We start from the raw sequence: 13,778 nt of genomic DNA, 5'->3' as shown, positions 1-13,778 counted from the left end.
GAAGTGACTTTCCTTCTGTGTTTTTTTCTTAAAAAGTACTATTATTAGACCTGCCATACTATTGAGTCAAACTCAAGATAGCATGGTATTGCTTAAATTGTCATAGGGTAAAGTATTATTTTGGTCTCCAATGTTTCGGCCAAATCCTAATTTGGCCCCTAACGTTTCAATCGTTTTATTTCAGTCCCAAAATGTTTCAAACGTCCTATTTCAATCCCACAAATTTTCAAACGAGTTCAATGTTATCCCATCATTAAATTTGATATAAACAATTAGTGTATTGAATAGAAAAGAAAGTAAATCAACCCACCAACGATAATCAACGTAAAAGCTTTTCCTTTGATTTTGAAGCATTGATGATTAGGATTTAGGGTTTATTTACAAGAAGGAAATCGAGAAGAGAAAATGTTATAAAAAGGTTTTGGTAATGCTTTTCTAATACGGAAGAAGATATGAGTTAACAATAACATTAATGTCCACATCACTCACTGTTAATTATTCGTGTCAAATTTAATGGTAGGACAACATTGAATCCGTTTAAAACTTTTTGGAATAGAAATGGGACATTTGAAACGTTAGGGACCAAATTAGGATTTGACCCAAACATTGGGGACCAAAATAGTAATTTACCCAATTGTCATATTCACAAACAAGACTATGTAAATGTGTTGAATAAAAAGTGCATACATCGAAACAAACACTTAATCCATTATACATGACTGTTGACTAGCTCTCTGTTTAGGAAAATTGGAGCAGGCTTACTCATTCCAACCCATGGACTAGAGAAGAGAAAAACGTGTTCACCTTGTCCAACAATGCAGCCTCTTCAGCAAGCATAAGTTCCCTGGCAGCTGCCTCTTTCAACTTCTTTTCATATTTTTCCTAACAAGAACAGCATGATATGCAAGTTAATATAAAAAAGTTCATCATCATACTAAACAATAAAAAGCAAAAGACACAAATACAGGGAAGATTTCAGAGAGTAGACAGTAAGTCATAGAAATGATCCATGATATAGCCCAAACCTTCAACACTTTCTTCTCTTCATTAAAAACATGTGAATCTAAGTCAGCCTGCCTTTTTTCCGCAGCATGAATGGCTTGTATGAAATCAAGAATCAGTTTCCCATCCTCAGAAATATATCCACCTTGCGATCCCTTTGTCGCACCATTAAGTGCCTGGTATGTAAACACATTATCTTTAACCCATGCGCCATATCAAAAAATATATATAGCACCCAGAAAAGGGGGAAAAAATCTAAATGTGAGATTTAAATTACCTCTTTTTCTACAGAAAAATGGCCGTAAGTATGGCTTCTTCCATTCCTTAAGTGATATTCCTCAAGGAGACCAGGTTGATGTTCCCTATCTTTATCCAATGCATTCTATAATAGAGTAATAAAGGAAAGATGTTTTAAAAGCAATGTTGATGTCAATATTCTATTGCACCGCTATAAGACCGGCTATGCTTTATGGTACGGAGTGTTGGGCGGCTAAAGAGGAGCACGAACATAAGCTGAGTGTGACAAAGATGAAAATGTTGAGATGGATGAGTGGTCATACGCGATTGGATAAAATAAGGAACGAAGATATAAGGGAGAGAGTTGGAGTAGCACCCATTGTGGAAAAGATGGTTGAATCGCGTCTCAGGTGGTTTGGACATGTGAGAAGAAGACCGATAGAACATCCAGTCAGGAGGGTGGATGAGATGGAAGATGGACAAGGGGCGAAAGACAGAGGAAGACCTAAGAAGACCATCCATGAGGTGGTCAAACGAGATCTACATGTAAACGGTCTCTCTGTAGACATGATACATGACAGAGCACAATGGCGTCGTTTGATTCATGTAGCCGATCCCACTTAGTGGGACAAGGCTTTGTTGTTGTTGTTTGTTGTTGATGTCAATATTCATTTAAGGAAACAAGGAAAATCCTTGGGTAATGTTAGCTGTTAACTGAATCATTTCATAGGCCACACATTATACTATCATAGTGAAACTGTGATTATTACTAAGAAGGCTGTAGTTTTTATAGTGATTAAACCTCAATATTAAGCTATGGAAAAGTCATACGTACCTCTCTTCTCTCCTCCACTTCTTGTTGTTTTGGTTGCATGTTTGTCATCCCATTTTCATCCAGAGCTGTACTAATCTGTGTGGATGTGGATGTGTGTTGTATTCCCTGTTCCAATCTAGGGGCAGTAACAGTATCTGTGCTTCTTATGCCAAAACTCCCTTCAGATTGCACCACAGATGCTTTACTTTGATCATCAGATGTTAGATTGCCTTGAGGATGTTCAGGCCACAGGTTTTCTTTGGTAGGAGCAGTAACATCTACAGTTATATCGGATTTGTCTTGCTCTTGAATTGGTTTATCACCTTTATCTTCTTTCACATTTTCCAACTGTGGAAAATGATTATCAACCTTCTGCTCTGCATGCTCTGACACAAGATTTTCATTGTTAGATGTCTCCCTATGAGGTGAAATGAACTGGTCCACTGAAGGTTGTACATTTTGTGAGTCTCCATTGGTATCCTTGATCTGAGCTTCCTCATGAGCACCAAGCTGCTCTTTTTTAAGATATTTATCTAAATAACCAGTTTGGTAAGCTGCTAGAAAAGCAGCACCTAAAGCAACAGTTCCAATGAGAAACTTTGATGGAGAGCCACTAGACTCTGGTGGTTTGCCTGTAGAGCCAGGAGCAGGGGCAGGATCTGGTTTAGATGCAGTTGATAATTTCTTTCGTGATGATAGATGTGAAGGTATCTGCTGAATTAAATGAAGAGATTTTTTAAGATAAATTAGGTAAATAATATAATAAACATGGTTTAAATGTTCTTTTTGTTTCAAATACAGATATAATTAAGGATCCTCTATTACCCCAGAAACCATCAAACGAAAACATCCTAAGGGTGCATGTTCTGAACAGAGTACCCTAAAAGCTACCTGACTGAGCCTTAAACCCCAGGCTATCACCTCCAAACCCCTCATTCATACTTAATGGGCCTTCAACTATCCTAATTTCTACCTGTAACCAATTCCACATTTTACAGATTTGAGAAATCCTAATCGCTCCAATGTCTAGCATTAGACGGTTCATGTAATATTTTTCAAGTTACATTTGGTGGTGGCTGACTGTGTTAAGCATGGACAATAAAATAAATAGGAAATAAGGATGATACTAAAAATTATTTGGTCCGGTTGAATGTAGTTGAAGTAGAAGTAATGAGAATATGACATACTTATGAAAGTGAATTAGCATGTTTATTGACCAAATGTTTTTCTTAAGTTAATAATCAATCCATGATCCAATGCTTGTTTTAGGTAAATTATTATAAAGTGTAAGACCCAATGGTTGAAAATTAAAATCCAAATGACAAGACTACTAGCATATGTGACAGAACCAACCAATTCCAGTGCCCAAATTATAAAAACATATATATGAAACTGAATTCCAAGAATGGCATCGAAAATAAAGCTTGAACAGAACACAGGCACCTGATTTGCAACATATCTAGGGCTCCTTCTGAGCGTTTGGCGAGAGGATATTTCGAAAAGCGACCTGCAACTCGCACGAGACAATGGATTCAAGGTTGAAACCACGGCCAATAAAATCAAAAGAGCGGGTAAGCAAGAAATACAAAAACAAGAATAAAAATGGTGAGTTCGTTGGATTTGAAGAGGCGTACCTCCGCAACATGGCAGTGAGGCGTGGGTGGCTCTGAGAGGATTGAAAACGAGAATGCGCCCCAGGTGTATGAGGAAATGACTGAACCAGATTAGAGGAGCTGGGTTAGATGAGTGTGGAAAGGGCGTTGAATTGGAGATCGATAAGAGTGTGTTTGTGGATTGATTGATTGATTGGTGATTGCCGTGTTCTTCTACTACTGCAGTCTGCTGTCGATTCTTACAGCAACCGGGATAGGAATACAACACAATTTTGCAGTTTTCTCCCAAACTTTTCAGGTGCTTGTTATGTGATTTTAATATTATTAATGAGGAGGAAAATCATAATTAATAATTAGGTGAACTATTCAATTCTCTCTAAATTAGAGGGTAAATTATTTTTTATAACATATCTTCTTATTATTAATTGAAATAAAACTAATTGACTTATCATAATTAATTTTAATTTTAATCTAATCTAAATTTTGTTAGTTTAATTAATTAATCATAGTGTTTTTTTGTTTGATATTATACATTTTTATAATTGTGATTTTTGTATATTATATTTGTTATTATCTTTTTATAATATAATTTATCAATTTCATTAGGTAAAGCAAATTAAAAAAAAATTAACTATAAATAATAATAATAATAATAATAATAATAATAATAATAAATTATGGTATATTAAAAAAAGAATACTAAGAATGCTAAAATATACAATATAAAAAATATATAAAAAAGTATAACAAAATTAAACATACATAAAAAAATAATATTATAATTTAATGACATATATTTTTTAAAATTATTTATTTAAAAGTATCTTTAACTAATATTATCAAAATAATATTTAGGGTAAAACGTGCATATAAACTAAAGGCATACTAAAATTTCACAAATCAGCCAAATTGAAAATTCATACATGAATCAACCAGAAGCAAATTTTCATGTAGTTCGAATTAGGGGAATTCGAATTAAATATTCATAGTAATTCGAATCACACTGATTCGAACTACTCATATTTTGGTGTCCATAATAATTCGAAACAGGGTGTTTTTCATTGGAATTACAGGTATTACTATGCATAAGCTATTACAAATTTTTACAGCACCTCTGATATTTTTTAAGTTATTCTTTTACATAATTAATAGTTTAAAAATTAATAAAATTATTTTATTTCATGCAAAATAATTAAAAAATATATATAAATTTAGCTGATTCATATATCAATTCTTAATTTGGCTGATTTGTAAAATTTTAATATGACTTTGACTTATATACGCATTTTATCCTAATATTTATTTTATTAAAATCAATTTTAATATAAAAATTACTAAAATATAAATCATATTAATACAAATTTATTTTTACCCAAAATTAATTTCATTCAAACTCTAATTTGAGAAATAACGATTTAAATACGCACTAAGAATTATTACTTTTACAAATGTGATTTTGAGTATAAAATTATTTCTGTATTTGTAAAATAAAAAATAGAAGCTTTTAAAACAAGGAAACTATACTAGTCACCAAAAAAAAAACAATGAAACTATACTAGCCAAGGTGCAAAGACTGAAATGCCCCTGGTGGGATGCACCCTGCACGCTGGGGTTTAAGCAAGAAGCCAAAAGGAAGGAATAGCAGAACTGCAGAAGCACCAGAAACCGCGAAACGCCGCGGCGCCGGGTTTCCCAGCTGAAGTGAGGTGAAATGGGGGGCAATAACAGACACAGGAGATTCAAAAATCAACGGAACCATCGCCCTCACTCATCTCGAGACCATCAACTCTTACTGTAACTTCATCTTTCTCATCTCTTTCCTTTTTCTTTTTCTTTTCGGTGTTCGTAATTGACGCGGTTTTTGTTGCCTCAATCTATTTCAGAGACGATGATGCTCAGTCCTCTTCTGTTCAAGGTGCCTATACATTCTATTTCTACTTATTTTATTTCTCAATGAAATCCAATATCTTCCTTGTTTTCAAGTGCGCGATATCTTTAATTTTTTTTTCTCTTTTTCTGATAATCAAAGGGGCATGAAGCCCAATCTGTTATCCCCCCTATGAATGAAACTCTGCATGTTTTTTAGTTGCAGAAACAGTTGAGGTGGAGGAGCAGGAGCAGGAGATGACGAAACCCAAAATAAAGCTTGCAATGTGGGTATGCATTCTCCCAATTTATTCCTATGTTCATCTCAATTCAAATGCTTGTTTCTGTGGTTGATTAGTGACATGTACGGGGAATGTTCCTATTTGTGAAGTATATAAATCTCAATTTGCATATTTGATTATTTGTAATTATGGAACTTTAAATTCTTTATGTGATTGGTTCTCATGTTGTTGACTCAGGATTTTGGACAATGTGATATCAAAAGATGCACAGGTCGCAAGTTATCAAGACTGGGTATGTTAAAGGCAAGTACTTGTTCTCTTTTTCTTAAACTTTCTCTTTTTTCCCCTTCATTCTTTGATTACTTTCTAGATATGATATGATTAGGTCTACATACAAACTTATATGGATAGCCATGAGCATGCATATATAAAAATACTTTAGTCTGTATGCTGAGTAGTCCTGACACCTAGCTTTGAATGAGTTGTTTCAGGAGTTACGAATTAGTAATGGATTTGGAGGCATTGTTTTAAGGTACTTCCTCATTAACTTTCTTTTGTTTTCCCACTATATGTCTGAAGAATGTTATTGTTCCTAGAACATTGTTTATTTTCATGTTATATTTATATCATAAGATCATAACATGTTAGCATGAATATGATTAGTGATTATCTCTTGTAATTATGGTTTGACAGTCCTGTTGGAAAGCAATGTGTCTCAAGAGAAGATTCCTCTTTAATAAAGCTGAAAGGATTGGCTGTTGTGGATTGCTCTTGGGCACGCTTAGATGATGTGCCTTTTGTGAGGCTGCGCTGCACTGCTCCACGCCTCCGTATGAACTTATCTACTGACATGACTATATTCACATTTGCTTAGTGATGTTGGCTATCAATGCTTGTTTGTGTATGCTACACTATACCATGTATTGGAACATCTAAGCTTGACACAAATACTGCTATAGTTCTCCATGACGTTTAAAATTTTCTTCTAGCACAAATTCATTTAATCTTTCTTACCTGTTTATAAGTTGCCTCTCAACTATTACCTGTGTGGGGTTGTAATGATTACTTTCTAATATTTTCTGTTTATGGCAGTGCCATGGCTTGTAGCAGCAAATCCAGTAAATTATGGTCGGCCATGTCAGCTATCATGTGTAGAGGCCTTATCTGCTGCTTTAATAATATGGTACCAAATATCCTTATCCGTGATTGGATAATATCTTTATTTTTGGTGTTTTTTCAACCCTGTCCCCCCTCTCTCTCCCCTTACCTCAAAAGAAAAATATGGATATCTTGTCAGGAACTGTCTGTGTGGGCTTATTTGCTACTAGATTGCTATTACATGGTCTTAGCTTAATAAATTGACTTTGCACTTTGCAGGAGGCATACCTTTACCGTTATATTAGTTTTCCTCCTATTTTGCTTGGTTATTAAGAACTAAACATTAATTCAAAATTTTTTCTTTGCCTTGCAGTGGGGAAGATGAATCGGCAGAACTATTGCTTGACAAGTTCAAATGGGGCCATGCTTTTTTGTCCCTGAACCGGTATGATTGACAATTTATATGGTTATTATGTAATTATGTTTTATCAAGATGTTATTTACTTTTGATATTAATTTGACTCTGGGTTGCATGTAGCTTCATAAGCTCCTTGATATTCATAAATATCTATTATTAATCAATCAATCCAGGGAATTACTGAAGGCGTACTCCAAATGCCAAAACACTGTTGATATTATTGCTGTTCAAAATGCTTGGCTGTCACAAGAGAGTCAGATTCCAAGGGCCCCTGCTGATACTGAAGGTATGCCTTTACTTTTTAACCCCAAAAAAATAAAGGCCATAATTAGTTAATGTTCAATAAGGAGGGTTAACCTTGGTGTAATCATAGTTTTTCTGCCTTGTCTCATTATGGGGGTCATTGTTTCTAGCAATGGGAGTAAGACGTACATCTGATCTCTAAACCTCATATTAGTTATGAGGATCTGAATTCAACTACTCTTGCCTTCAGGTTGTTGGCTGTCACGATTAAAATTCCATCTGTTAAATCTACTTTAGCAGTATATCTGTATGTTTAGTGAGGAAGGTATGCTCTGGTAATGTTGAATTATTGATCCAAATAAGGGAACAAAACTAGTGAATATAAGTATACAGCTGATGCAAATCCACAGTGCTCGTAATATAACATTTTGCTTCATATTCTTTATGTTTAAATTGTTTATCATTTTGGTTTCATATGTCTATGTCATAACATCAACTTTTCTGGGGCAGATTGAATAGAAAGTTACTTTCTTCTCAGTTTTCAATGTCTTTTACATTGGTTCTTCAAAAGTAACGCATGAAGCCATAAATCCGCTTCTGACTTCTGCTGCTTTTAATTAATTATTCTGTGTTAATACTGTTTTTTATTTTATTTTATATATAATAAATATTGTTGTATATGTATGGTAACATCGGAAATTATGTTTGGATTAATGAGCTCCGTATCTTCTGCTGTTGCATGCACATAGTTGAGAGTGAGGATAAAGGCTCCTCTGATTCTGAAGATGGTCTTCCACCTCTTGAAAAGAATATGAACCATTTGAACTTGGTAAATAGTGATGAGGAAAGTGAGTAGATGCATTTTGAGTCTCTTAATACGATATTGCTCAGACCTATGACCATGCCGCGGAATCAGAATAATCTGGAGGCAAAGCTCTTTGGCTGACAAAAGATGTGTACTATCGTCATCTGTGGCCTATACTTGCCATTTCCTTTGCTAACATAATTATTTATATTGTATTTTAAATATGAACGTATGACCTTGTTAGGTTTCGATTTTGAACGTGTAAATTTGTTTGTTATCCTAGTTCTTTATAGCTATAAGAGTTTTTAGAGTCCAAAGCGTTTGTTTTATATTAATTCTTTCTTTTTAGATCAACGTCTTCATTTTATATACACTTAGGGTAAGATTTATGATTATTTTACTTAAGAAACTTACATATTGAGTTATACTGTTATAGTGATTACTAACACAAAGAGGTCCCGTATAAAGGGTTAATAGTCAAAATTAGTCTCTGAAAAATAAGATATCTGTTAAATTTATTCTTGAAAGATTTTTTAATCAAATTGATTTTTCAAAGATTACGAATTAATCATATTTGTTCTTCAGTCATTTCATTAATAATTTTTTTCTAAGATTGATGTTGTAAAATATTAATTGATAACATATATAATATCTGATATGTTTAATTGGATATTGACCAAATATGTTTATGAAAATTTATTAATTTAGTTATTTTTTCTAATTATAAAAATCTTATTCGGTTATTCCTAATATGATTTAGTGATTAAATTGATAGACTTTTGTAAATATATTTAGTCAATGTCTAATTGAACATGTTATATGTCATATATGCTATTAATTATTATTTCATATTACTAGTCGCGGAGTAATGAAGAATATTAATTGAAAAAATCTTTTAAGAATAAATCTAAAAAAATGGCTTATTTATGATGGACTAGTTTGACTATTAATTCCATATAAATTCTTTTCTAAATTTTGCATTCTTGGTGCAATGCTTTACCTTTGTCCCAAAGTATTATGTGAATTTGTGCTGACATTTACAGTTAATGGAGAAAGCAGTATGACGGTGGGAAAGACAAATGAAAAACGTTTTGTTTGTATTAATAAATAATTTAAATATTTTATTTATAAATATAGATAATTTATAATATATTTATTAATTTTTATGAAAAACAACTTTAAAATTTTTTTTGTAAAATACGCCATATTGGAACAAATTAACTACAATAATAAAGATTAATACACCATTGACGTTGACAAAAATCAGCTATATATGACTATTATTGATGTCACTAAAGCAATTTTTTCATAAAATGGATAAATCAGCTATATATGGATAGTTACTTTCCTATGGAGATTGAATCATTATAAATGAAAGATGAGAGATGGGAAGTTATTTTTGCCAATCCACTTATCCACATTACTTTAGTAACGGCAGCAAGCCAACAAATGCAGTCGCAGCCCCGTGTCACAGAGGGCAGTATCGGTATTACGGGAGATTTTCGTCCTCATATCTGGATAAAACATCGGGGTGGAACAAAAACCGCAAAAAAAAAAGTGACGTACAAGTACAACGCCCAACACAAGAGCCCTAGAACACAAGCAACGAACAGCAACCAGAAAGAAAAAAATCTATCTCGCGCTTTTTCCAATTCCGTTATTTTATGATTGTCTCCCTCACCTGGACAAAATATTCTTTGGGATTGAATCTCAGTTTTATCTGTTGCTTTGTTGGTTTTTTTTTTTTTTTTTTTTGTGTTTCTCTTCCTTTTTCTTCGCGTGTTTTATCTTTATCATCGTGTTTCTCCTTCTTCTTCTTTTGATTTTGCAACATTATATATTTTTTTCTTTCGTTCGTTTTTGTTTTGGGGTAGCTTCTCTTTCTCTCTTTCATTTCGACGTTGCTGCTTCTCTAATTCTCCCTCTTCTCTTCTGCAATTAGGGTTTCGCGCATTAAGCAGGACAAACTTTCATGTGAGTACTTTTTCATGTTCGAATCTATTTTTATAATTATTATTTACTTACAAAATGTGTGCAACATATTTCAAATTTAATATCTTATTTTGAAATTCCCCAGAAGGCCCTTATAATTATCATCATCGCCACACTACCACCACTATCATATTCAATTCAATTTGTAATGAGATGAAAATAAATGGAATTGGTAATATAATCTTTTGATTGACGTTTTGTTTGTTTTCTTTGTTGATTGTTTGTGGAATATAGTTTGCCACTCCAGGTTAGGGAAAGCTTAGTTGATTTGGTTATAATGTCATCAAAATATCCAATTCTTGCCAATCGACCGATTGACAAGTGGAAGGTTACGGAGCTGAAAGAGGAGTTGAAGAGAAGGAAACTTACGACCAAAGGTTTGAAGGATGATTTGATCAAACGTTTGGATGAAGCTCTTCGCGTTGAAAGGGAGGCTGCCGAGGCTTCAGAGAAGGATGAGGCAAATGGTTTCAACAGTGATCTTTCTGTGCTAAAAGATTCGCAGACGGAGCCTGTAGTTGCTGAAGTTGTCGATACGATTATAAATGATGAAACAGTTGAAATGGCTGAAAAGGGTACTTCCAGTTTAACTAAACCAGTTGAAACCGTTGGTGCTGAAAATATTTCAGAGGTTGTGGATAATGATGCCAACAAGAGTGACAAGCTGGACAATGTTGCTGTCCCATTTGACATTAATAGTACTGCACCTGCTGTGAATGAAGAAGTTGAACACATGGATTCATCTGTCGATATAAATTCTACAAATGTGGAGTCCTCAGAAATTGTTCATGCACCTACCATGGAGATACCCACCACTACGGTCACTGACAGTGTTTCAACGGAAGTAGTAGTCAGCAGTCACGATTCATATAGTGCAGAACAACAGAAGGACTATGGTGACTCGGTAACCAACCAGGAGAATAATGAGTCAAAAGAACATCTGGATAATAAGGACTCAAACTCGCAGCTGGATAATCAAGACTCGAAGCCCCAGCTGGAGTGTGACCTAAAGCTTCCCGGCAAGGATCTCATGGCCAACTATTCAGTTCCAGAAAATCAGGTATCTGAGGTCAGCTCTAGTTTAGGGTCTCAAGTAAAATCTGATTCTATTTCTACTAATTCCGTGTCAATTAATCAAAAGAATGAACTAAAGGATAATATAATTGCTGAAAATGTTAAATTAGAACAAGAGATTGTTAGGCCAGATATGGTGGAAGAACCATCATCCAGATATGATGTTGCTGTTTATGACGAAATACAACCAATGGATGTTGGAGAGCTACATGAGAAAAAGGCATCTGATGAGGATAATAACAAAAGTCCAGAGTTGAACAAGATCAATAGCCATAATGAAGATGTTGGGTATCCAGAGAAATTAAACTTCGATAGAAGCTCTGGTGATGACTCCATGGAGGAGGATTTGCCAGAGATTAAACAAGTTGATTCTAAGTTTGATGATGATGAACTAAAAGACAAGGGAGAGCATTTTGAAGTTCCTAATGTGAAGGAGGAAGGTAGTACTTTAGTTGAGGGAGATGGTCCATCTTTAGAAAAAGGTGATGATACCAGCCAAGACAATCATACACCTCCAGTTTCTCTTGTTGAGAAACGAAAATTTCATGGTAATTTTTCTTTTTTGTTTTTAATCCCCATGATGATCTGTTGGACTTTGACCAAGTGTTTTAGATTCTTTGTATTACATTGTTGAGTGTTCTGAATGTTTTCTGCATTTTCTAACCATGGAGAAGCTCGATATTATTTAGTGGTCGTTCAGTTTCATGTGGAGAATGGAGATTATCCATGGACTCTCTACTATACCTAACAAAGCCTTTTCCCACTAAGTGGGGTCGGCTACATGGATCAAAGACGTCATTATGTCGTGTCCATGGATTGGGATGTGACAGAATTTTACGTTGGCTGTCACAAGCTTAACACAACCCTTCATGGAGTGAGGAGTCTCTACTATACTGTGTAGAATTACTTATTTGGAATTTGTTTATTAAGAACCAATGCTATAAAAAAATATTTAAAACTATCTTGTGAATAACTATTTATATGAAAAGTATTTCACAAAATCCACTTTAGGATCATCACCATTAACAGTTAAGTTAATCAAAGATTGTTTGGAATTTTCAACAATAAACTGCAAAAATGGCACCTGCCAATCTGCCATGCTAATATAACAGAAATATAAAAATCAATTTTCTCAGTCATAGCAGTTTTAGTTTTCCGTTTGAAATTTGAGAACTGAATATAACTTCAACCTGTGTTCCTTTGTGAATAACATTCTTCTATTTTTTTCCCTAGCTTTTGGAAAAAATACAAAATTTCTTTGGAAAAGTGGTGGAGGAATCCTGTCTTTTGATAGAGATAATTGAATGAGAGATCCATGTGCAATCTATGCTGCATTCTGTGCATGTTGCTGTTATCAGTTTATGGTAGCATTTTTATACTCAGTTCTAATATGGAAATTGCATCACAGAACAATCATCAGATGAGATTAATGAGCGTGCCAAGCGGCAACGAAGTTGGAACTCTGAAACACAAACAGTTAAAAGCTCAGATCCACAAAGTCCTGCTCTCAGGCCTGTTGCTGCACCAAAGGATGAGCCAGCTACTTTGAAGCACATCCTCTCCAGATCTGATTCCTCAGGGAAGGATGATTCACTCAAGGAGCGTATTGGTAAGTTGATATTCATTGTAATTGGATTATTAGCTGAGAAGAGCTGGTGCTTTTACTTTTGGTGCTGAGTTAATTAATATCAATTTTAAACCCTTCTTGTAATCCAAATAAGTGAAATGAAAAAGAAATCAATACACTCAAAGTTTAGTTATGCACAGTTATCAAACCACAGCTCAGGCCTATGGGATACGCATAACATAAATTTCAGTTCTTGAGTTTTCATTTTAGCATAAATGACCTTACTGATTTATGTTTATGGTTCCAAACATTAAGTAGTATTATTTGTTTCTGTTTTTGTGTCCTTCTGTATCTTTTGGATTTAGCTTTCTTGTCATACCATTAGATATAGTGTTCCGGCTCTTTCCTAGCCTAAGTTGTGTTGCTTTGATCTATGGCAGTTCCACCATCACAAAGGGCACCAACTAATTCCCTCAGGATTGATCAATTCCTACGCCCTTTTACTCTAAAAGCGGTGCAAGAACTTCTTGGTAAAACTGGGAATGTTGTCAGTTTCTGGATGGACCAAATAAAGACCCATTGCTATGTCACTGTAAGATTTTATTCATAATCATACTCATCTTCCGGACATGGAGGTCCCCCTGTGATGTTATGGTTAGTAGTCATCATATAAATATAATCAATATTTTGTGTTGTGATGTAGTACTCATCTGTTGAAGAAGCCACTGAGACACGCAATGCTGTGTATAATCTGCAATGGCCTCCAAATGGTGGACGCCTTTTGGTTGCGGAATATGTCGATCCGCA

The 13,778-nt window shown here is 34.3% G+C and overlaps 3 protein-coding genes across 5 annotated transcripts in view; 2 read left to right on the top strand and 1 right to left on the bottom strand.

The window, feature by feature from the left end:
- LOC107480403 (uncharacterized) overlaps positions 1-3,967 on the bottom strand; it is a 7,068-nt gene extending 3,101 nt beyond the window's left edge. Inside the window, exons 1-6 of one of the 2 annotated variants that reach the window (XM_016100536.3) lie at positions 3,688-3,967; positions 3,497-3,560; positions 2,075-2,767; positions 1,280-1,384; positions 1,026-1,178; positions 805-882 (exon numbers count right to left, since the gene is read on the bottom strand). In XM_016100536.3, coding sequence (XP_015956022.1) covers positions 805-882; positions 1,026-1,178; positions 1,280-1,384; positions 2,075-2,767; positions 3,497-3,560; positions 3,688-3,698 — 1,104 coding nt within the window. In that variant the 5' untranslated portion in view covers positions 3,699-3,967. The remainder of the gene's footprint in view (positions 1-804; positions 883-1,025; positions 1,179-1,279; positions 1,385-2,074; positions 2,768-3,496; positions 3,561-3,687) is intronic. The other variant, XM_016100537.3, reaches the window with a different exon arrangement.
- A 1,269-nt stretch (positions 3,968-5,236) lies between these two features.
- LOC107480404 (uncharacterized) lies at positions 5,237-8,710 on the top strand. Of its 2 annotated transcripts, none has more exons than XM_016100539.3 (10): positions 5,237-5,460; positions 5,550-5,581; positions 5,759-5,823; positions 6,012-6,077; positions 6,266-6,306; positions 6,468-6,604; positions 6,867-6,957; positions 7,246-7,317; positions 7,464-7,576; positions 8,283-8,710. In XM_016100539.3, the coding sequence occupies exons 1-10, from the start codon at positions 5,378-5,380 to the stop codon at positions 8,387-8,389; spliced, it is 807 nt and encodes a 268-aa protein (XP_015956025.1). In that variant the 5' UTR covers positions 5,237-5,377; the 3' UTR covers positions 8,390-8,710. The 2 variants fall into 2 exon arrangements, with proteins under 2 accessions (XP_015956025.1, XP_015956024.1); XM_016100538.3 differs by having other exon boundaries at positions 5,240-5,460; positions 5,753-5,823; positions 8,283-8,708.
- Positions 8,711-10,186: 1,476 nt separating this feature from the next.
- LOC107480405 (uncharacterized) overlaps positions 10,187-13,778 on the top strand; it is a gene marked incomplete in the record, with an annotated part of 4,206 nt that continues 614 nt past the window's right edge. The window contains 5 exon segments of the mRNA XM_016100541.3: positions 10,187-10,312; positions 10,565-11,952; positions 12,813-13,013; positions 13,412-13,563; positions 13,675-13,778. Coding sequence (XP_015956027.1) covers positions 10,608-11,952; positions 12,813-13,013; positions 13,412-13,563; positions 13,675-13,778 — 1,802 coding nt within the window.

Source organism: Arachis duranensis, chromosome 3, assembly GCF_000817695.3.
Source record: "Arachis duranensis cultivar V14167 chromosome 3, aradu.V14167.gnm2.J7QH, whole genome shotgun sequence".
Lineage (NCBI taxonomy): Eukaryota > Viridiplantae > Streptophyta > Magnoliopsida > Fabales > Fabaceae > Arachis > Arachis duranensis.
Note: the sequence above shows the minus strand (reverse complement) of the source record. Positions and strands in the feature narration are given on the sequence as shown.

Bases quoted from the DNA above. Each gene is read 5' to 3' on its own strand.
- LOC107480404 (XM_016100538.3), top strand. From the start codon at position 5,378: ATGGGGGGCAATAACAGACACAGGAGATTCAAAAATCAACGGAACCAT. The intron at 5,582-5,752 runs GTGCCTATACAT...CATGTTTTTTAG, and splicing joins TCAGTCCTCTTCTGTTCAAG to TTGCAGAAACAGTTGAGGTG. The intron at 6,078-6,265 runs GCAAGTACTTGT...GAGTTGTTTCAG, and splicing joins CAAGACTGGGTATGTTAAAG to GAGTTACGAATTAGTAATGG.